The 25,000-nt window shown below is 40.3% G+C and overlaps 1 protein-coding gene and 2 pseudogenes across 2 annotated transcripts; all 3 read right to left on the reverse strand.

The window, feature by feature from the left end:
• Nucleotides 1–5,106: 5,106 nt before the first annotated feature.
• Nucleotides 5,107–7,866, reverse strand: LOC148768034 (protein FAR1-RELATED SEQUENCE 8-like; annotated as a pseudogene). Its single transcript, XR_016033421.1, has 2 exons — nucleotides 7,799–7,866; nucleotides 5,107–7,321 (listed from the first exon to the last, which is right to left on the reverse strand). The product of XR_016033421.1 is annotated as a protein FAR1-RELATED SEQUENCE 8-like (transcript).
• A 19-nt stretch (nucleotides 7,867–7,885) lies between these two features.
• On the reverse strand, nucleotides 7,886–15,550 carry LOC148768035 (protein FAR1-RELATED SEQUENCE 6 pseudogene; annotated as a pseudogene).
• A 1,260-nt stretch (nucleotides 15,551–16,810) lies between these two features.
• On the reverse strand, nucleotides 16,811–20,755 carry LOC148768036 (protein FAR1-RELATED SEQUENCE 6-like). The gene is made up of 2 exons (XM_088822836.1): nucleotides 20,703–20,755; nucleotides 16,811–18,848 (listed from the first exon to the last, which is right to left on the reverse strand). The coding sequence occupies exon 2, from the start codon at nucleotides 18,833–18,835 to the stop codon at nucleotides 16,826–16,828; it is 2,010 nt and encodes a 669-aa protein (XP_088678962.1). The 5' UTR covers nucleotides 18,836–18,848; nucleotides 20,703–20,755; the 3' UTR covers nucleotides 16,811–16,825.
• Nucleotides 20,756–25,000: the final 4,245 nt, after the last annotated feature.

The following is a 25,000-nucleotide window of genomic DNA, read 5'->3' on the forward strand; positions in this document are numbered from 1 at the left end:
CGAATAATAATAGAAACACTAAAATAAAAAAATATTTCGCAATTATTTAAAAAATGTGGGGTTTAAATATTTAGAAATAATTAAGATATTTTCATTTTTCTTAGATATTTAAAAGTGTACGACAATAATAATATTTTTTTTTAAATATTTGAAAGTCATTAATAATTATGATTAAGTATTGGAAATAATAATAATACTCCGATATATTACCATTTAGGGTATCAATGGCGACGTCGACTAGAGATACTGTCAAAGTTTATGTGTACACAGGTGGCCATATTATTGTCGATGGATTGACAGTAAAATATGATCGATCGCACCGTACAATTATACGAGTTTAACGCGATATATCTTTCTCAGGCATTTTGGCCAATTTATATACACGTTGTCGAATAGATAGTAGTGAATTTGTGTTATCAGTGTCTGGAAAATTATCACGATGGTATCAAAACCAGTGGAGAGAGATAGTTTCTGAGATAACAAGCGATGATGATTTAGAAACCTATCTTCACCCGGATGAGGGAAATGATTCAATTGATGTGTTTGTTGAATCTCAGTCTATATATAATCCTTTGATGCCTTCACAGTTCACTACATCTAAACCTATATACTCCCCTATACACTCCCTTGCGATACCTTCACAACCTATTTATAATCCTGATATGCCAACTTTTTCATCGCAACCAGAATTCAGTCCTATTGATTTGAATGAACCGTACAATTCATGTTTGCGAACCACTTCCGAGTTAGTTGCGGTAACACAAGGGATTTCTAATTTGGGATTCGAAGTCGAGACCTCGTATCAAAATCCTGGGCCGTATATTGGGGAATCAAGTGGCGTGAGACATACTCATAATCTTCCTACTAATACTCGTCACTATGATATTAATAATGACGACGATCCTTTTGGAGACGCACATGGCCCAAATGTTCCTAGCGACTCTGAACCCTCCGATCCCGAAGATGGTGATGAGAATGATGGTGATGGGAATGATGGTGAAAACGATGATGAGAATATTGAAGCCGTCGATGATGTTGTTCATACGTTGACCCCCCATGTACATGTCAACGTATCTTCCTTTGTTGAACAACCTAATCAATTCTACAATCCACTGCCTTTCTATTCCATGCCCTTTTCCCGATATCCCAGCCAATTCCATTGATGTTCCTTCGGGAATATGGTCAAAATTTTATGATAGCAACAAGGGAACTCTTGAAAAGGGGATGCTTTTTGAAAGTAAAGCACATGTCATATCCGCCGTCAGAGATCACTCCATTCGATGGGCCAAACGGGAGTTCAAAGTAATCGAAAGTATGAAAAGGACATGGAGAGTAATCTGCAAACACGACACCGAAGTCAGACCGTGCAGATGGAGGATGAGAGCATCGAGAACTGGTGATAATGGACAATGGAAGATAACGATCTATGATGGGGATCATAATTGTGGCATGCGTGGAATGACAAACAATCATGGCAATTGGAACATCAATTATTGCGCCGCAATTCTGTTGACAAGTGTCCGTAATATTCCGGCATGCAAAATTTCAACAGCAAGAGAAGTTGTAACTGCACAAGTTGGATACGAAATATCCTACATGAAGGCATGGTACAGTTTGAAGCGATGTAGGGAAAACGTGTATGGAACTTGGGAGATTTCAGTCAGGAAGTTGCCAAAGTTTATGAAAGCACTGCAACAAAGGAATCCAGGTACAATTGTTGAGTGGAACATCATCCGACCGTTCATCCTACAAAACACATAATCAAGTATGTCTTCTGGGCATTCAAGCAGTGTATTGATGGTTTCAAATAATGTCGTCCTGTCGCAAGCGTCGATAGAACTCATTTGTACACTAAATACAAACATAAGTTGCTGCTTGCAGTATGTTTGGATGCACATCAGCAGGTTTTGCCACTTGCATATGCTGTGGTTGACGAGGAGACGACTAGTGCATGGAAGTGGTTTTTCAAGTGCATCGACATACATTTATTTTCTACCGTTTCAGATGGTATATGCTTAATTTCGGATCGTGGTTCTGGAATTTTAAGTGCTATCGACTCAATGCCTGAATTTAGGCCCCCTCGCATCAACTATCGTTTTTGTTTACGACGTGTTTGTTCAAATGTCAACTCTACTTTCAAGAGCATCGGGGTGAAAGATTTGTGTGGGAAAGCTAGAAAACAATCTCAGATGTGTAAGTTGAATCGAGTTTTGGATAAGATCAACAGTGAAAATCCCAACGCGTACAGATACTTGATGAATATAGATCCAGTAAAGTGGACTTTGGCACATGATGGGGGACCGCGACGCCGTCAGTTGACTACTAATTTGTCTGAGTCGATTAATGGGGCTTTGAAAGGTGCCCGTAAACTACCTGTCGCAGCTATTGTGGATTTTACCTTTCATCGAGCAGTTTTGTGGAACGAGTAGAGAAAGGTAATCTCATGGAGAGCCGAGGACAGAGATGGACCAGCTAATGCGTTGAGTGTTCAAGTTGTGGGAGGAACATTCCACAACTCATTTTATGAGAAGGTTCCACAATAGCAACTAGGGGTAGAAATCAGACGAAATGGATCGGAAATACCTTTTTCGGAAATTTTCCAATTTTTTTCGAAAGTTAAAAATAGGTTCCAATTTCTATTCCAAAAAAATCGGAATTTCAAAATCCATTCCAATTTCGGAATTCCTCGGAATTGGCGGAATTTCGAAATTTTCGGAAATTGCATTAAGACTTAATTTTCAGAAATACAACATATATATATATATATATATATATATATATATATATATATATATATATATATATATATATATATATATATATATATATATATATATATATATATATATATATATGTGTGTGTGTGTGTGTGTATATATATATATATATATTAAAATACAAAACCCCCTGAGGTATGGTCAAATTACAAAACCCCCTCTTGTTTGAATAATTACATCTACCCCCCTCAACTATGATTTTTTCTTACACCTCCACCCTTATGGTGCCAAATTCAACATAATCATCTAGATTCCGTGAAATGTGCTCTAGCTTGTACTCGTTTTGTTTAAAAATACAGTTTCCGATGCACCACAAACTAATATATACAAGCTAAAAATCACATATTATGATCATCTTGCTTCATAATGTAGAGTTTGAATGGGATAAAACGGGTACAAAAGTGATAATATTCCATATAATCTCGAAGATTCCACTAAATTTGAGGAGTTGAGGGGGTGGTTGTAATTACCCAAACAAGAGGGGTGTTTTTGTAATTTGATCATACCTCATGGGGGTGTTTGTAACTTACCCATATATTTATAACAATGCATAACATTTATATTTTTTGTATAACATATTATATATATCATACATTATATATTTCGGAAATAAAATCGTATCGGAAATCGAAATTTTTAATAATTTTATATGTAATTCCAATTCCGTTCCAAAAATAATCGGAAAAATCGGAAATCGGAATGAAAAAATGGGTTCCAAATTCGGATATTTTCGGATCGGAATTGGCAGAATTCGGAAATTCCATTCCAATTTCCACCCCCACTTTTACCACATTCGAGCTCCACATTTTAAAACAAAATGATCATAAGATGTGACTCTTAGCTTGTAAATATCACATTGTGGTATATCAGAAGCTGCATTTTTGCACAAAACGAATACATACTAGAGAATCCACGAAATGTAGGAGATTCAGTTGAATTTGACACCGTAAGGGTGGACGTGTATGAAAATTCATAGTTGAGGGGCGGTTGTAATTATCCAAACATGAGGAGTTTTTCGTAATTTGATTTAACCTCGGGGATTACTGTAATTTACCCAAACTTATAAAAATTAGCCCTAATCGAGAAAACAGAAACACCAGTCTAACAAATAAAACTTTACGATAATATATGCATTCAACCCAAAAGTTTATGAAAAAGCTGAAATGTTTCACTTCCTGTAGCGTCAAAGCGAATAATCGATACAGATAATCAACTGAGTGAGATTTTCTGCAATATGCATTTTTTTCCTCAACTTTTGAGTTTGCATATATAATTGACATGATTTTAAGAGAAATAAAACGAAAATTACACAGGTTACGTACAATAGCGACAACGTCGGCGAAGATCCGGCACCGGAGAAAGCTGCTGGTGGTGCTCCGGCGGGAACAATGTTGTACCACACTGTAGTCTAAGGGGTTTTTTGTTGGAGATTTTGTCGTTGATTATGAAATTTGGGAATTAGTTATCCCATACAACAAGGTCCACGGTACCTATAGGCACGATTATTAAAATATTATAATTTACAATTCAAAATCTTACGATTTATATCTAAATCAATTCGAATCTATGGTTATCTTAAACGAATTTACTTATAACTTTTTGATTTCATTATTGTGTTAAAATTTTTTAAAACACCTATTATATAGAATTTGGGTAAATTATAATCACCCCTGAAGTATGATCAAATTACAAAAACCCCCATCTTGTTTGGATAATTACAACCACCCCTCAACTTTTCAAATTTAGTTGAATTTTCGAGATTATATGGAATATTATCACTTTTGTACCCGTTTTATCTCATTCGAACTCTACATTTTGAAGGAAGATGATCATAATATGTGTTTTTTGGCTTGTATATATATATCAGATTGTGGTGCATCAGAAAGTGCACTTTTACACAAAACGAGTACAAACTATAGCACATTTCACAAAATCTCGATGATTATATTGAATTTGCACCATAAGGGTGGAAGTGTAAGAAAAAAATATAGTTAAGGGGTAGATGTAATTATCCAAACAATAGGGTTTTTTTTTAAATTGACCATACCTGGGGTGTTTGTAATTTACCCTATATAATTTTTATATATAGTTTGCCTTCATAAGTTCTAAAAGACAAATTTTTGTTATATTTTTGAAAGAATTGAAAATCTTACAATTTACCATTCATTTAGAATTATAATTCTTTTTTTCTGAGGAATTATGATTCAACAACCCAAAAATAGAGTAATAACTTAACAACATCAGCGTAAAAAAAGAAAAAAAAAAGAAAAAAACAATTGTGTATATTTTACAAGAAGCTAGACGACGAACAATATATATACACTTTGGAATAATTTCTCACTATACAGTAAAGTATCTCAACTTTTGTATGAGAAGGCAAAAACAAGATTCAATACTTCTGTATAAAATAAAAAATAAAAATGGCCCCGATTTATACAGGTTTATCGGCCGCAAGACGAACCTTATTAAGCGACTCCTTGAACGCTTGCCACGCAACCATATGATGCTCTCTCGACCCCATTCCCTCCGCAACAACTTGCATCGCCCGTCTATACAAATGATCATACCGTTGAACGGGGTTACTAACATCAATCCCGTTAGAATCAAAATCGTGACTGTAAATACGCTTTACATCCTTCCTCCACCTTGTCAATATATACTGGCTCGGTATTTCTTCAACCCCGTTGCAGCTGAGCACACTCAATGCATGGCCGCATAAATACCCTCTGAAATTAAAGCAACCACATACACACTCCGCCCCGACTTTATCGTACACCACTTCGAAATTCTTCACTTCTGCCACGTCAGCATCTCGGTCAGCATCTCGCTCTTTGACCACGTACGTGAAAATTGCCCCGTTTGTGTGAATTTGAGCTACTCCCAAACAATTACACATCAGCACTATTTCTTCTAGAAACTTCGAGAATATTCCTTTACTGTACAGTTGGGAAGCCTGCAGTTCGTAACTGCACCTCGTTTGCAAAACGGGCATAAACTCTCTCGACTCGAAATCATCTAAAGCTTCCTTGTGTATCTTTTTCTGTAAAAGCAATTCGTGTACGTTGAAAATTCACTCCAAGTCATGCGTTCGTGTAAGTACCCGTGGAAAAACGGGTTTATGTATTCCCCTGTAAAGAGTCCACCAGGAGTGTTTTTCGAATAAACCGGGACCCATTTTTCTCGATCTTCATACAAATTCCGAAGCCAGTCATGGTCCTTGACCGCAAAACGTTGAACCATCTCCTCCCACCTCGTTTCGAATTCTTCGACTTTCATCGAGGCGTACACTGTTCTATCTAGAACCTTCCTGAACATTTCCGATTCCCTAACTTCCAAATTTTCTTGGATGCTACGCATAACATGTGGTAGACAAAGACGATGATTGGACCTAGGAAGAACCTCGTATATCGCACCCTGCAAGAACTTGCACCGGTCCGTGATTATAGTTTGTGGGGCCCGCCCGGATAAACACGTAAGCCACGCTCTCATCAGCCAAATATATGTTTCGAGGGTTTCATCCACAAGCAAACAACATCCAAGTAATAAAGATTCACCGTGGTGATTCAGTCCACTAAATGACAAGAGAGGAACATCATACTTATTCGACACGCAGGTTGTATCAACTACCACCACATCCCCAAAATAACTATAGGCAGCTCTCGACCGAGAATCAATCCAAAATACATTCCTCAAATAACCTTCGTCACTTAAATCCATGATATAAAAGAAGTTCGGATCAGCAGCTGCGAACGGCGAAAATAATCGTAAAGAGCTAATATATCACCGTTTCCAAATTTCATTCTTTTCATCGGATCTAAATTGTTATTGGGTTCTCTTTCGCTCGAGCTTCCGTAACTCACTGGAGTTCGAAATAACTTAATCGTTTGTATCTCTACTTCGACAGCAGATTCCAACTTCCTTTTAGCACCTGCTTCCGTCTTCTTGTGGGACCTCGAATTTTGAGCCTTTTCATGGTCGAATAAATGGTTGTGCTCGATTTTAACTTCATCCAATCTCCATCTATTACTAGACTCAACCAACCTTAACCTAATCATGGCTTGACACCCTGTCCTAGTTTCCTTCCTCTGAGTGCTCGCTTCTTTCGTTGTCTTAAAACCCTCGCAGTTGCAGCAGAGCACTGCCCCACGCTTCTCTTTGCTGTTACGCTTTGTCCACGAGGATTTGACCCTAATACCGAAACGAAGCTCCTTTGCGTAGCAGTTGTAATAGTTGTATGCATCTTCGTACGATTCAAACTCCATTCCAACTACAGGCGGGAGATAAGATTTTCCTTCGATGTGGTCGGTTTGCGCATCTGCTATATTCCCGTTATTATTGGCATAAATATCAAGCACATGCCTGCATTCGTTTTCAAGATCAGTTCGAATTATGAGTGCTTGATGAATGGCGTTTTCGAGATTGTCACTCTTGACTTCGAGTATTTGGTTGTCTTCATTCGTAAGGGCGTTGGTTTCGATTTCGAAATCTTCTTCCCCCTCATCATCGAGCAGATCTTCGCTGTTTCCGGAACCTTCTTCTTCCATCTACGATGAAACAAAAAAGACGTTATTATAGCATTAAACGTAATCAAAATATTTTTTATCCAACAAGAATACTGTGCAACCCTTGCAAGGCGGATAAGAATCTATATTTTGCTAATTAACATCATACCGGACAAATATTTCACAAACTTCACCAACTGTACCACATTATGATTTTCCAATAACAGCTAACATGTAAAGACAGCACAGAAAAAAAAATTAAAAATTAAAAAAAAATTAAAAATACGCCAATTATTGAATAAAATTCAGGATACCTAAACCAGGCAAAATTACGACATTACTACAAGAAAAAAAATGATTCAGACATTATTTGAATCCAGTAGATAGATTTCCCCCAATTTTTCCAGCGGATATTATAAAAAATCGGCTTTTTTAATAAATAGAGTGATGATATACTCATCGGGTGGTGAACAAATTGCAGTTAATGGCAACAAAATAAACAGCCGAGGAATTTCTTACAGTGATTTCGATGCCGGAATTCGGCGATAAACCCTCGCCGGCGGAGAAAAGACGGCGTCGTCGCCCATTTACTTGGAGAGAGGTTGACGCGGGGCTCAAGTATTCCTCGAAAGGCGAAGACAGTCTCTCGTTTTCCTTAACGGGAAAAAGTCCCGCTAAGAAAATTTCCTTCAAATAGAGCGGGACCCACCGCTTCCGATCTTCGTACAAGGTTTGGAGCCACTTGTGATTTTCAAGTCCATGTGTCTGATGAGGACATTAGTGCTAATACATTTAAAGTTTATCGCAGGAAGAAATTTAAGAAACAACAGCTGAACACATTTGCTTCTTTATGGTTATAAGTGTAGTCTGGTGTATTTTCTTAAGTGTTTCAACGTGCCTTAAGTCTGAAGTGTCTAGAAGTGTCTAGAAGTGTCTAGGAGTCAGTCAAAGTTTCAGTAGATTGGTCAATCTCCTATGAGTTAGTTATGAGAAGTTTGAGAGTCATAAGTTTGAAAGTCATTTGTCTAGAATTTCTTAGGTATTGAAGGGTCATTTCTGCTACTATAAAAATATGTAAGTGCCAGTAGGCCAGGCAATGAAGTTTAAGAATAAAATTTCAGTTTCTAAAAGAAATCTGAGTCTTTTCTGTGAAAGAAAGTTAGGCGTGAAGCCTCGGGTGTGAAGCCCCTGGAGTGATTCCAGATTCTTCTTTTATTCTAAATTCTTAGTCAATTACTCTGTACCTATCTTTCTCAGCCTTCTACTCTCACCCTATATGCACAGCCCTAACGGAATTAATATTCGCATTAGACTTGAATTAAGCCCTACATTAGAGGATATAAGCACATGCATTGATTCACTCGAATTCTGAATTTTCTAAGGAACACTCTACTGATTGGTTTTACTCGCTTCATACTAAATTATCTACTCTAAGTCCTTTAACTGTATTTGAGCATTGCATTCTTCTTATATTCCTTATCGAAATTATTTTTTTTTACGAGAACTCACGCAAATTAGTATAGTGCTGCATCAATTTTGGCATCAGACCAGGTTCGACCTAAGGTTACATTCTGCATCTTTCATCATTTTCGAGTCAGCATCTTATTACTTTATTTTATTTGCATCTAGCAGTTAATTGTTAAGTCCCAGCACATATTTGCATTAAAAAAAAAAAAAAAAAAAAAAAAAAAAAAAAAAATTGCATAAACAGGTTTCAGCAACTATGGACCAAGCACAGATTACTCAAGTTTTGGAGCGCCTGTCCAATCAAATTGCCCAGATTGAGAACAGAATGCAAGAGCAATCAACAAATTCTGAGCGCCGCTTTGCACAACTTGAAGCCGCAGTCCAGAATGATGATGATGAGAGCGTTGCCGGAGGACCGCGAATGCAAGCTAGAAGAAATGTGCGCAGGCCACATAATCCACGAAACAATGGTGCAGATGGTGCTGATTTGGATGAAAGAGTGATGAAGTCGGTAAAAGTGGAGGCACCTAGTTTTGATGGACAATTGAATCCAAGGGTTTTCCTAGATTGGCTAGCTGATATGGATCACTTCTTTGCATGGTATGAAATGTCGGAAGCTCGTCAAGTCAGATTTGCTAAAATGAAGTTGGTAGGGCAAGCCAAACTGTATTGGACCAGTGTCGAAAGACAAATAGAGAGAGCAGGAGAAGAGCCAATCACCTTATGGGCTGAAATGAAAGAGAGACTTCGAGAAAAATATGTTCAGTTATCCTATCGTCAACAACTGCTGGATAAATGGCAATCTCTTCGACAAGGAAGCATGACCATTGCAGAATACATTTCCAAGTTTGAAGAATTAATGTTGAGATGCAATGTAACGGAAAATGCAGCAGTTACTCTTTCGCGTTTCAGAACAGGCCTTCGTCATGAAATTCAAAGGGAATTAATAACACACGATGTGGATTCGCTGGAGCGCGCGTACCAGGTTGTACAAGAACTAGAGCGCTACCTAAACTTGAAGGCAACAAGCACCACCAAGAAGATTGAGTTTAATGTCAAAGGATCGCAAGCCTCTACATCCGGAACAAAACTCAATTCTGCACACAAGGGATATAATTCTGCATTTCAGACAAATAACAAAGGAAAGGGAGGGAGTGAAAATGTTCAGCGAGGAGAAAATCATCGGTGCTATAAGTGTCAAGGTTTTGGTCACTTTGCTGCCCAATGTCCCACAAAAGAAACATCCAAAAGTCTTTTTACAAACGAGGTTGGGGAAAAAGTTGAGTACGAAGAGGAAGTATATGAACCTGATTTCGAAACTAATGATCACGACCTCGAAAATGGAGAAGATGGAGAAGATGTTCTTCAACAATTGGGAGTGGTGAGATGTACATTAGCTCAGCCCACCGGTAGCGAAGATTGGCGCAAAACAACCATTTTCCACACTTATGTCAAATGTGGTGACAAGAGCTGCAAATTAATTGTTGACAATGGAAGTTGCATTAATGTGGTATCAACTCACACCGTATCTCTTCTAGGTCTGACCCCGGTCAAGCACCCTCAACCATATCGGGTGGCATGGATCGAGACCTCGTCAATTCCTGTCACTCAGCGCTGTAAGGTTCCTATCCAATTCTTATCATATAAAGAGGATGTCTGGTGCGATGTGGTGCCGATGAATGTAGGTCATATTCTTCTAGGCAGGCCATGGATATATGATAATGATGTAAACATTTCGGGACGATCCAACGCGTGCTCATTCATTCATAATGGAAAGAAGATCACTTTGAATCCTCTCCAGCCAAGGGTGATGAAAGACTCAAATTCCAATCAAAGAAATCAAAACACACAGCAAACCAAGTCCTTGCATATTGTCGGCTCAAGAGAATTTATTAAGGAAACTAAGGATGCCTCTATTATTTTTCTGGTGGTGGCAAAAGAATCTTCTCTCTTATCCAATGTCAAAATGCCATCAGAGGTTCAGTGTCTCCTTGAAGAATATTCTGAGCTATTTCCCGAAGATCTTCCTAACGAGCTTCCACCTCTTCGAGATATCCAGCATGCTATTGATCTCATTCCGGGAGCAACACTTCCCAACCTTCCTCACTACCGAATGAATCCAAAGGAGCACGCAGAGCTGAAAAGACAAGTTGATGATCTTCTTGCAAAAGGATTTATTCGAGAAAGCCTCAGTCCTTGTGCGGTGCCAGCCCTCCTCACACCAAAGAAAGACAAGACATGGAGGATGTGCGTTGATAGTAGAGCCATAAACAAGATTACAGTCAAATACCGATTCCCGATACCTCGACTTGATGATTTGTTGGACATGATGGCAGGAGCAACCATATTTTCCAAGATTGATCTCAAAAGTGGGTATCACCAAATCAGAATTCGGCAAGGAGACGAATGGAAAACCGCCTTTAAAACAAAGGATGGTTTGTATGAATGGTTAGTCATGCCCTTCGGTCTGACTAATGCACCAAGCACCTTTATGAGGGTCATGACACAAATCCTAAGACCGTTCATTGGGAAATTCTTAGTTGTCTACTTTGATGACATTTTAATCTACAGCAACTCGCGAGAACAGCACCTTACCCATTTGAAGCAGGTCTTCATGGTTCTCCAAAAAGAGAAAATGTATGCCAATTTAAAAAAATGCTCATTCATGACACAGCATGTTGTCTTCCTCGGATTTATCGTGTCATCAGAAGGAATGAAAGTTGATCCAGAGAAGGTAAAGGCGATAGTTGAATGGCCGGAACCTAAAAATATTCATGAAGTGCGAAGTTTTCATGGGCTAGCTACATTTTACCGCCGATTCATTCGTGGATTCAGCTCCATCATGGCTCCTATTACAGATTGTATGAAGAAAGCGGAGTTCGAGTGGAATAAAGCTGCTGCCAAAGCCTTTGTCGAAATCAAGGGCAAGATGATTAATGCTCCAGTAATGCGCCTTCCAGATTTTACTAAAGCCTTTGAAGTTGCTTGTGATGCATCAGGAGTTGGAATAGGTGGAGTATTAAGTCAAGAAGGACATCCGATTGCATACTTCAGCGAGAAATTAAACGGGGCAAAGCAAAATTACTCTACTTACGACAAAGAGTTTTACGCAGTCGTTCAGGCTTTGAGATATTGGAGACATTATTTGTTGCCACAAGAGTTCGTTTTGTTCTCCGATCATCAAGCATTGCGCTACCTCGGTTCGCAAAAGAAATTAAATCCACGACATGCAAAGTGGGTCCAATTTCTTCAAGAGTATACGTTTGTGCTGAAACATAAGTCTGGTGTTGACAACAAACCAGCCGATGCACTCAGCCGTAGGGTTTCTATTCTTCAAACAATGAAAGTGGAAGTTATCGGGCTGGAAAAGTTGAAGGAAGATTATCCAGAATGTCCTGATTTTGGGCATTTATATGCTGCCCTCTTGGAAGATCAGTCAAGAAGCACGGAATTTATTTTACAAGATGGGTTCATGTTCAAGAATTCGAAGCTTTGCATTCCTCAATCGTCCCTAAGACAATTTCTAATCTTGGAGTTGCATGCTGGGGGTGTTGCCGGTCATTTTGGCAGGGACAAAACCATTGCCTTAGTAGAAGATAGATTCTACTGGCCCAGTCTAAAACGTGATGTTGCTAGATTGGTCGAACGATGTCGAACTTGTCAATTGGCGAAGCATAGGAAGCAAAATACAGGTCTGTACACCCCTCTCCCAGTCCCACATGCTCCTTGGCAAGACATTAGCATGGATTTCGTGCTGGGATTACCTACAACTTTAGGGAAGCATGATTCAATTTTTGTAGTTGTGGATCGTTTTTCGAAAATGGCTCACTTCATTCCGTGTTCCAAGACATTTGATGCTTCTAAGGTGGCAAAGGTTTTCATGGCTGAAATTGTTCGGTTACATGGATTACCCAAGACTATTGTGTCTGATCGAGATGTTCGATTCATGAGCTACTTTTGGAAAACACTATGGCATATGATGGGTACCAAATTGAAGTTCTCCACCGCCTACCATCCCCAAACAGACGGACAAACAGAGGTGGTAAATCGAAGCTTGGGTAATCTGTTGAGGTGCCTAGTTGGTGAACATATCAGGTCATGGCATTCTATTTTACCTATTGCAGAGTTTGCATATAATAATTCAGTTAATAGGTCGATAGGCATGAGTCCATTTGAGGTAGTCTATGGTCACAAACCTAGAGCTCCATAGATCTCATACCAATGTCAGTTTCACATAGGCCATCTGAGTCTGCCAATGCATTTGCACAACACATTCATGACTTGCATGCTGAGATTAATCGTAGAATTAATGAAAACAATGAAAAATATCAAAGGTCTGCCAATGCTCATCGTACATTTAGAGAATTTTCAGTAGGTGATTTGATTTTGTCATGGTTCGAGTAAGACCTGAGCGATTCCCTCAAGGAATTGCAAAGAAGTTACAAGCTCGTAGTGTTGGACCTTTTAAAATTCTAAAACGGGTAGGATCTAATGCATATGTTTTGGAACTTCCTTCTGATATGGGAATAAGTTCAACTTTTAATGTTGAGGACTTAATTCCGTATAAAGGGTCTGTTGTATATCCTTCTAGTCCTAATGATTCCATACAACCCTCGCTTCCTTTCTCTACTTCTGAATTTTCGTTACCAACTCCACATTCACCCCCTAAAATTGTTAACAAAGACGTTGTGGAAGATATTGTTGATGAACAGGTGGTTTCAACAAGACAAGGCGGATACCAAAAGTTTCTAATCAAATGGAAGAACAGGCCGAACTCAGACAACACTTGGGTTACAAAGGAGGAACTGCAACGTATAGATCCTGACATCCTTGAGCGATACTACAGTTTTATCTCGCCGGAGTCGAGTTTTTCTCAGCCGAGGAGAATTGATGAGGACATTAGTGCTAATACATTTAAAGTTTATCGCAGGAAGAAATTTAAGAAACAACAGCTGAACACATTTGCTTCTTTATGGTTATAAGTGTAGTCTGGTGTATTTTCTTAAGTGTTTCAACGTGCCTTAAGTCTGAAGTGTCTAGAAGTGTCTAGGAGTCAGTCAAAGTTTCAGTAGATTGGTCAATCTCCTATGAGTCAGTTATGAGAAGTTTGAGAGTCATAAGTTTGAAAGTCATTTGTCTAGAATTTCTTAGGTATTGAAGGGTCATTTCTGCTACTATAAAAATATGTAAGTGCCATTAGGCCAGGCAATGAAGTTTAAGAATAAAATTTCAGTTTCTAAAAGAAATCTGAGTCTTTTCTGTGAAAGAAAGTTAGGCGTGAAGCCTCGGGTGTGAAGCCCCTGGAGTGATTCCAGATTCTTCTTTTATTCTAAATTCTTAGTCAATTACTCTGTACCTATCTTTCTCAGCCTTCTACTCTCACCCTATATGCACAGCCCTAACGGAATTAATATTCGCATTAGACTTGAATTAAGCCCTACATTAGAGGATATAAGCACATGCATTGATTCACTCGAATTCTGAATTTTCTAAGGAACACTCTAATGATTGGTTTTACTCGCTTCATACTAAATTATCTACTCTAAGTCCTTTAACTGTATTTGAGCATTGCATTCTTCTTATATTCCTTATCGAAATTATTTTTTTTTACGAGAACTCACGCAAAAAATTAGTATAGTGCTGCATCAGTGTCTTCACCATGTCCTCCCAAGCTAATTCAAACTCGTCCACTCTCAAAGAACCATAAACGACTCTGGTAAACGCTGGATCGAATTCGCTAGCAATCTTTTCCTTAATATTTGTCAAGGAAAGACAATGAAAAGCCCTCGGAAAAACATCGGAAACAGCACTTTGCAAGGCTTTACAGGGCCCGGTAATGATAGTTTGTGGGGCCCGCCCCACCATATACGTGAGCCACGCTCTGAACAGCCATATAAACGACTCGACACTCTGGCTCGAAACCAAACCACACCCTAATGGCACCATCTGCATGTGGTGATTGATGCAAGCAAATACAACCAACGGAACATCGTAATTTTCAGTCAAAGATTTAGTATCGAAAAACACAACATCTCCAAAATAACCATAGGCTGCCCTGCACCTCGTTTCTGCCCAAAATACATTCCTCAAACACCCTTTCTCATTAAAATCCATAACATAAAAGAAACCAGGACTAGTCAACTGCATTCTCGTGAAAAAATCGAGCATTTCTCGCGCATCACCTCGTTTAAGCTTCAATTTATTGTCGCCCCCATCAATATTAATCCTAGTTTCGCCTCCGTCGTCTTCTTCATCAATTACCAACGTTCTAAACAATTTGATTTTACAAACTTCCTCGGAGCCGTCTATCGGCAAAGGCCTCTTACTTCCAAGATCCGTTATCCTACGAGATTTACAGAAGCTACCGCCAGCTGGACCAGTTAAATGATTATGCTCGAGTTCCATTTCTATAATTCTCCAGCGATGATTATCCATTAACCTAAATTTAATCATTGCAGGACAGCCCGTCCGAGTTTCGGGCCTCGGCCGATTGGCTTCGGTTTTCTTCTTGAAACCTGCACTGCTACAGCTGAATTTCGCTCTGTATCTCTCTTTGCTCTTCCTGTACCAAGTATTGCTCACTCTTACCCCGAATCCTTGTTGTTTCGCGTAACAGTTGTAGAAGTAATAAACATCATCGTACGAGTCGAACTCCATTCCTACTGCTGGAGGCAGAGGATTTTCACCTCGCATGATATTACCGGTTTGACCGACGTATTCCGCCATTGCACATTCTCCATCAATTTCAAATTCTTCAGGCTCGTCATCACACGCAGGTTCGGTATTTAGGGCAACTTCATCCATCTAGCGAAGGAGGGGAAAACAAAATAAGAACGTTTAAACGGAAAAAAACACATTTGATTGCAACTATAATTCGATTAATATATCATATAATGTAGTAACTGAAATCAATTAAAATCGAAAAATACTCTCTCACTGAACTATACTAGCAGAAAGAAACAAACAATTGCAGCTTCCAAGTAGCCTAGTGTGAAGATTGATTCATGAATTATGATTGATTAATTTGAATTCATATATACATATATACATAATTATATAGATACAGATATATGCTCCGCTGAATGTAATTGTGTGCTTTGAATTCGGAATTAAATTAAGAGATTTTATCATTCCTAATTCCTAATTCCGCAGATGAACAGAAAAACCAAAATCAAATTAATCCATTGTAATCAGACATAGTAAAGCAGTTTCACCCAGACATTCATCACCATCGTGATTTATACAAGATCACGGAGATAACTGAAAGTATGCTTACAATTGATAATGTTGATGTAAAACCGGCGGCGTGGCCTGGCAATTGCGGCGGTGCGGCGGCGGAGGAGCAGTCCCCAAATGTTGAGTGGTTGGTCGTCATCAGGTTGGTCGTCAATTCTCAAATTTACCCTTGTAAGTTTTTCTTTTGCACAAACTTTTCAAATATTTGTACTTTTGGACCGAATTTGTTGGTGATATTGCAATTTGACCCCTTAAATCTCCCAAGTCTTAACTGTGAGAAGTCTGCAGCACTCAATATATTACGGCCACCCTCAGATAAGATTAAATTACAAAAAAATTCCTCATGTTTGGGTAATTATAACCACCCATCAACTAAGAATCTTTTTACACGTCCACCCGGTGTCATATTTTAGTAGAATCTTCTAGATTATGTGGAATATTCTTCATTTTGTACCCGTTTTATCCCATTTGAGTTCCACATTTTGAAATAAGATGATCATAAGATGTGTTTCTTAGTTTGTAAATATCAATTTGCAGTGCATCAAAAACTGTAAATTTGCACAAAACGAGTACAAATTAGAAAACATTCTACAAAATTTAGAAGATTCTATTAAATTTAGCATCATAAGGGTGAACGCATAAGAAAAATCATAATTAAGAAAATAATTTTAATTACCCAAACATAAAGGAATTTTTTGTAATTTGATCTTACCTCATAAGGTTGACCATAATTTACCCTTAACTTAATAACTAAAAAAATTCAAAAAAATTGTTTTAAATTTTTTTTAGGCAAATGCTTTTAAGGAAACACATAATATACAAAACTGTAAGAAACACATAATATTACAAAAGATGATTAGACACATTTTTATGCTCAATATTGTGAACTCTATCCAATGACTCATCAAACATTTGCAAAGCAACCTTATAATGGTCCAATGAAACCACCCCCTCCTCCACCACCTGCAATGCACTTCTGTACAACTGTTCGAACCACCGCCCCCGTTCCGTACAATCACCGCCACCGCCGCCACCACCACCACCATTTTCCTCGACACACAACCGCTTATAATCTTTCGTCCACCTCGACAGAATATACTTGGAAGGAATCTCCTCCACTCCGTTAAAATTCAGCACGCACAATGCGTGCCTGCACAAATACCCGTAGAAGTTGAAGCAGCTGCATATGCAACGAACCTCGCCAGCACCTCGATTATAAAGAACTTCGAAATCCCTTATCTCTCTCCTATTCCCTTCCCAAAGAACCCTTTCCTTCACCAAGAATATCGCGATCGCCCCATCCACGTGTACCTGCATTGTGCCGAAACACGAGTACATCTCCTCCACCTCCAATTGGAATCTTTTGAATATTCCTCTAGTGTACACTTTCGACAGCTGTACTTCGAACGAGCATCTCGTCTTTAAATCGATGCTCGAGCTTCTCGATTCCATGTCCGAATTCGCCTCCTCGTTGTGCTTTTTCTGCAGGGCTAATTCGTACTTGTCGAGAAATTCTTTCAGTGGGGTTTGCTTGTGCAGGTACTTTTCGAAAAACGGGTTCAGTGTCTCGCCTGGCCGTGCAGCAGCCATTCCGAAGAAGAAGGTGTCCTTTAGGTAAACCGGGGCCCACTTTGCACGATCCTCGTACAACGATCTCAGCCATTCGTTATCAGCAATGCCAAACCGCTGGATCATAAACGCCCACGCTGCTTCGAAATCAAACGGCTTTACAGCCTCGTATACTCCTTTCACAATTGCTTTCCTTATACCATCATAGTTTCTCAATCCACCCAATTTTTCCGGAACTTTTTTCATTATGTGCGACAAGGAAAACCGATGATTTGACTTTGGGAACACGTCCGAAATTGCAGCCTGCAAAATCTTGCATCTATCGGTCACAATAGTTTGTGGGGGATTCCAATTTCCGGATTTAGAAGAAAGCCACACTTTGAACAGCCAAACGTACGACTGTATTGACTCGCACGCGAGCAAGCCACAACCGAGTAAAATCAAATGACCGTGATGATTTATACCTACGAATGAAACGAGCGGCACCTCGTACTTATTCGAAACACACGCAGTGTCGAGGAAAATAACGTCGCCGAAGTAGGCATTCGCAGCCCTAGCCCTAGCATCCACCCAGTACACATTCCTTAAACGCCCCTCCTCGTTTAAATCCATCAAGTAAACGAAATTAGGATTCGTAAGCTGCATACGGCACAAATAATTGTACATCGCCTGCGTATCCCCCTTTTTCAAGTTCAATTGACTCGGATTTTCCGACGAACTTTTAGCCAGCGTTTGATTGAAATCGGAGGGGGTCCCACCATCTATGACAAGAGCACGGTATAATTTTACGGGAGGTGTTTCGGGTTCGGATTTAAACAGCATCTTTCTGTGGGGCCCACTGCCTATCTTCTTTACCGCTCCTAATGTGTGGTTGTGCTCGAGGGTTGCTTCGAGTATACGCCACCTTTTAGAATCGGCCAACCTCATCCTCATCATAGCAGGGCAGCCGGTTCGAGTTTCCTTCCTCAGGCGGTTCACATCTTTAACTCTTTTGAAACCCTGGCTACTGCAGCACAGTACAGCGCCGTATTTCTCTCTGCTGTTGCGTTTGAACCAGGAGTTTTTCACCCTCACGCTGAAGCCTGATTCTGTGGCGTAACAGTTGTAGTAGTTGTACGCGTCTTCGTAGGACTCGAATTCCATTCCCACAGCTGGAGCGACGAATTCTTTCTTCCTTGCTTCGGAAGTGTCGACTTCGAGAATGCCATTTTGACCGTCGGTTTGTGGGGGACCCGCAGAGGATAGTACGTCTGTTGTTTGCTCGGTGTCGAGAGTTTCTTCCATACAATCTCTCAGTCTGAACATATATAAGCCCCAAAAAAATCGAAGTCCGAAATATGGAACGAAGCCTAGCTCACTTAGAACACCCCCATGCCTATATTTTTGCCGGAAACAAAAAACTCAGAAAACCCAAAAAAAATTATTCCCTAATTTTTGAAAGAGAAAAGGAGAATTGATATGAGTCACAAAACCTGTCGATTTCTGAGTAATTAAATCTTGATACTGGCGGAGGAGGAAATAAAGTAGGTAGACGCCCCCAGAACCTGCGCGACTATTGGTTTGGTTGGAAGGGGCGGCTCCGGCGAGCCTAGAAAAGCCGGCGGTGGCGGCGGAAGGGAACAGTTGTAGGCCGGATGTATAGCTGGTAATTAACAGAAAATCGAAAGACAGAGAACGGTGCAAAGAATTGTATGCGGAGAGAAGAAGGAGGTGGCGGATTTAGGTAGAAGGAGGCGCAATTAAGAATTGTGGGCGGCGGAGACAGAGACCAAGGAGAACGAAGAAGCAGGAGAAGAAAAGGAAAATTGAGAAAAAAAGAAAAGTGAAAATAAAACAAAGCAGGTAACGGCGTCGTTTCAGATTAAAACTGGCCAAAAAAAAAAGCGTGAAAAATAGGGGGGCGGGATTTGGGGGCCATAGACTTATATATATATATATATATGGTAAATTACAAATACCCCTGAGGTATGGTCAAATTACAAAACCCCCCTCTTGTTTGAATAATTATATCTACCCTTCAACTATGATTTTTTCTTACACCTCCACCCTTATGGTGCCATATTCAACATAATCATCTAGATTCCGTGAAATGTGCTCTAGTTTGTACTCGTTTTGTGTAAAAATACAGTTTACGATGCACCACAAACTGATATATACAAGCTAAAAATCACATATTATGATCATCTTGCTTCATAATGTAGAGTTTGAATGGGATAAAACGGGTACAAAAGTGATAATATTCCATATAATCTCGAAGATTCCACTAAATTTGAGGAGTCGAGGGGGTGGTTGTAATCACCCAAACAAGAGGGGTGTTTTTGTAATTTGATCATACCTCATGGGGTGTTTGTAACTTACCTATATATTTATAACACTGCATAACATTTATATTTTTTGTATAACATATTATATATATCATACATTATATATTTCGGAAATAAAATTGGATCGGAAATCGGAATTTTCAATAATTTTATATGTAATTCCAATTCCGTTCCAAAAATAATCGGAAAATTTGGAAATCGGAATGAAAAAATGGGTTCCAAATTCGGATATTTTCGGATCGGAATTGGCGGAATTCGGAAATTCCATTCCAATTTCCACCCCCACTTTTACCACATTCGAGCTTCACATTTTAAAACAAAATGATCATAAGATGTGACTCTTAGCTTGTAAATATCACATTGTGGTATATCAGAAGCTGCATTTTTGCACAAAACGAATACATACTAGAGAATCCCCGAAATGTAGAAGATTCAGTTGAATTTGACCCCGTAAGGGTGGACGTGTATGAAAATTCATAGTTGAGGGGCGGTTGTAATTATCCAAACAAGAGGAGTTTTTCGTAATTTGATTTAACCTCGGGGATTACTGTAATTTACCCAAACTTATAAAAATTAGCCCTAATCGAGAAAACAGAAACACCAGTCTAACAAATAAAACTTTACAATAATATGTGCATTCAACGCCAAAAGTTTATGAAAAAGCTAAAATGTTTCACTTCCTGTAGCGTCAAAGCGAATAATCGATACAGATAATCAAATGAGTGAGATTTTCTGCAATATGCATTTTTTTCCTCAACTTTTAAGTTTGCATATATAATTGACATGATTTTAAGAGAAATAAAACGAAAATTACACAGGTTACGTACAATAGCGACAACGTCGGCGAAGATCCGGCACCGGAGAAAGCTGCTGGTGGTGCTCCGGCATCCGGTCAGATTTAGCACGACCCAACAAGGCAAGGCCCAATTGAATTGGCCCATGCCCAATTGAATTGGGCCCATGTACAAAGAGAAAATAAAGCCACATGGTATAGGCGACGAGCAGGCGAGCGGCGAGCGACGAGCAGGTGAGCGGCGAGTTAGGCGAGTGACGAGCGATGAGCAATAACTGACGAGTGGGAAGTGGGACGTGGCAAGTACCACCTCATTACTTAATCACTAAGGCTTGGACTTGAAGTCATTTTATTAAGTAAATTGAATAATCTCGTTGAAGTCCACAAAATATCTCTTCTATAAATAGAAGAGATATTCCACCTTCTCCAAAACAGGAATGACAATGGAAACAAGATAACAAAATCACTGCTCTTCCTCTCTATTTATCTCTTTATTTTTATTGAATATATTACTGGATTTCAGAGGTGTTCTAACTAGAGCGTCGGAGTGCTAACGCCGGGAGCACCTCTCCCGGTCCTTTTGCAGGTCCACGATGAACAGGCCCAATACGGAATGGACCCGGAGGTTCGAAATTCCTTGAAGAGGCCCAATATGGAAGAGACCTGGAGGTTCGAAATTCCTTGAAGCGGAGAAACCCAGCCGCATCAAATGGCGCCGTCTGTGGGAACTTGAGCGTTAAGACGTCGATTTCTCAACTACTTCTACTGTAACAAGCAAAACACCAATGGGAGCGGATGTTGGTGAATCGAGGGAGATTTCTTGGGCTTTCCTTAAAATCCACGGCATCACCATATTTGTTTTACTTGTGCGATTCCAATACATATAAGGCAGACCTGGGTACATAAACCGGCCCAAAACCTCAATCAGAGATGTTGGACCCGGAGGACTCCTTAGAGCTCGAAGTTGATTTGCTTTAATGAGCTTGATTCATGCGAGTTTGATTTCCTAAATTTATTCTTTGGCTTGAAGCTTTTCAAGCTCGCAGTATTCTCTCGAAATGAATACCGGAAGTTTATATTTACTACTTGGAGCTCAGTTGTCTGATTCTGACCCAAGTTTCGCCGACTCAATGTCCGTCGAGTTGAGTCTCGCGACCCGATGTTCCTGAGCCGAATCTCGCCGACTGAATGTCCGCCGAGCTGAAATTCACCGATCCGATGTCTGTCGAGCTGAGTCTCGCGACCCAATGTCCGACGAGCAGAATCTCAGCGATGAGCAGGAGATATCCGACGAGCAGGATCTCGCCGACGAGCATGAGATATCCGATGAGCAGGATCTCTCCGACGAGCAGGATCTCGCCGACGAGTAAGATCTCGCCAGCGAGCAGGATCTCCCTAACGAGCTGGAGATATTCGACGAGCAGGATCTCGCTGAAGAGTAAGATCTCGCCGACGAGCAGGATCTCCCTGATGAGCTGGAGATGTTCGACGAGCAGGATCTCGCCGACGAGCAAGAGATATCCGACGAGTAGGATCTCTTCGACGAGCAGCATACCTTCGACGAGCAGGATCTCGCCGACGAGCAGGAGATATCCGACAAACAGGATCTCTCCGACGAGCAGAAGATATCCGACGAGAAGGATCTCGCCGACGAGCAGAATAACTCAAACGAGAAGGAGATATCCGACGAGCAGGATCTCACCGACGAACAGGAGATATCCGCCGAGCAGGATCTCTCTGACGAGCAGCATACCTTCGACGAGCAGGATCTCGCCGACGAGCAAGAGATATCCGACGAGCAGGATCTCTTTGACGAGCAGCATACCTTCGACGAGCAGAATTTCGCCGATGAGCAGGAGATATCCGACGAGCAGGATCTCGCCGACGAGCAGGAGATGTCCGACGAACAGGATCTCTCCGACGAGCAGAAGATATCCGATGAGAAGGATCTCGCCGACGAGCAGAATAACCCAAACGAGAAGGAGATATCCGATGAGCAGGATCTCTCTGACGAGCAGAATACCTCGGACGAGAAGGATCTTGCCGACGAGCAAAATAACTTAGACGAGACGAGACGAAAAATCTGAGTATTGGGAAGCATGAGCTTATCATACTTCATGATGGCGAGCACGAGCTCGACGAAACGAAAAATCTATCCGAGTATTGGGAAGCACGAACTTCTCATACTTCACGATAGCGAGCATGAGCTCGACGAAACGAAAAATTTACCAAGTATTGGGAAGCACGAGCTTCTCATACTTCGCTATAGCGAGCACGAGCTCGACGAAATGAAATGAAAAATCTGAGTATTGGGAAGCATGAGCTTCTCATATTTCACGATAGCGAGCATGAGCTCGGCGAAACGAAAAATTTACCCAAGTATCGGGAAGCACGAGCTTCTCATACTTCGCTAAAGCGAGCACGAGCTCGACGAAATGAAATGAAAAATCTGAGTATTGGGAAGCATGAGCTTCTCATACTTCATAATGGCGAACACGAGCTCGACAAAACAAAAAATCTATCCGAGTATTGGGAAGCACGAACTTCTCATACTTCATGATAGCGAGCATGAGCTCGACGAAACGAAAAATTTACCCAAGTATCGGGAAGCACGAGCTTCTCATACTTCGCTATAGCGAGCACGAGCTCGACGAAATGAAATGAAAAATCTGAGTATTGGGAAGCATGAGCTTCTCATACTTCATAATAGCGAGCACGAGCTCGACGAAACGAAAAATCTATCCGAGTATTGGGAAGCACGAACTTCTCATACTTCACGATAGCGAGCATGAACTCGACGAAACAAAAAATTTTCCAAGTACTGGGAAGCACGAGCTTCTCATACTTCGCTATAGCGAGCACGAGCTCGACGAAATGAAATGAAAAATCTGAGTATTGGGAAGCATGAGCTTCTCATACTTCATGATGGCGAGCACGAGCTCGACGAAACGAAAAATCTATCCGAGTATTGGGAAGCACGAGCTTCTCATACTTCACGATAGCGAGCATGAGCTCGACGAAACGAAAAATCTATCCGAGTATTGGGAAGCACGAGCTTCTCATACTTCGCTATAGCGAGCACGAGCTCGACGAAATGAAATGAAAAATCTGAGTCTTGGGAAGCATGAGCTTCTCATACTTCATGATAGCGAGCACGAGCAAGATTATTGTAGATCGGAATGTACCAAAGTAAACGTGAGATAAGGAAGGTAAAATTCTTACGAGGCATATAACGTGAGAAATGGCAGGGTGCACTCAATTCAAAAATTATCATACTCAGAAATGTAAGCGATAAATTAGATATTGATAGAACTAATTAAACACCAAGAAAAATTGCAAAAAACGTAGTCGGTGGGTTAAGAAATTTTCGCATACTCCAAGCCGACCTATTCATATTCTCACGTCCAACTTGGAGTGGGGGACTAGTTGATCCGGTCAGATTTAGCACGACCCAACAAGGCAAGGCCCAATTGAATTGGCCCATGCCCAATTGAATTGGGCCCATGTACAAAGAGAAAATAAAGCCACATGGTATAGGCGACGAGCAGGCGAGCGGCGAGCGACGAGCAGATGAGCGGCGAGTTAGGCGAGTGACGAGCGATGAGCAATAACTGACGAGTGGGAAGTGAGACGTGGCAAGTACCACATCATTACTTAATCACTAAGGCTTGGACTTGAAGTCATTTTATTAAGTAAATTGAATAAACTCGTTGAAGTCCACAAAATATCTCTTCTATAAATAGAAGAGATATTCCACCTTCTCCAAAACAGGAATGGCAATGGAAACAAGATAACAAAATCACTGCTCTTCCTCTCTATTTATCTCTTTATTTTTATTGAATATATTACTGGATTTCAGAGGTGTTCTAACTAGAGCGTCGGAGTGCTAACGCCGGGAGCACCTCTCCCGGTCCTTTTGCAGGTCCACGATGAACAGGCCCAATACGGAATGGACCCGGAGGTTCGAAATTCCTTGAAGAGGCCCAAGACGGAAGGGACCTGGAGGTTCGAAATTCCTTGAAGCGGAGAAACCCAGCCGCATCAGCAGGAACAATGTTGTACCACACTGTAGTCTAAGGGGTTTTTTGTTGGAGATTTTGTCGTTGATTATGAAATTTGGGAATTAGTTATCCCGTACAACAAGGTCCACGGTACCTACAGGCACGATTATTAAAATATTATAATTTACAATTCAAAATCTTACGATTTATATCTAAATCAATTCAAATCTATGGTTATCTTAAACGAATTTACTTAACTTTTTGATTTCATTATTGTATACGTGTATGAAAATTCATAGTTGAGGGGCGGTTGTAATTATCCAAACAAGAT

Source organism: Erythranthe guttata, chromosome 9 (genome assembly GCF_056151865.1).
Source record: "Erythranthe guttata isolate IM_541 chromosome 9, IM_541, whole genome shotgun sequence".
Classification (NCBI taxonomy): Eukaryota; Viridiplantae; Streptophyta; class Magnoliopsida; order Lamiales; family Phrymaceae; genus Erythranthe; species Erythranthe guttata.

What these genes read in the sequence shown, in the direction of transcription:
- LOC148768036 (XM_088822836.1), bottom strand. Translation starts at nt 18,835, where the DNA reads ATGGAAGAAACTCTCGACACCGAGCAAACAACAGACGTACTATCCTCT.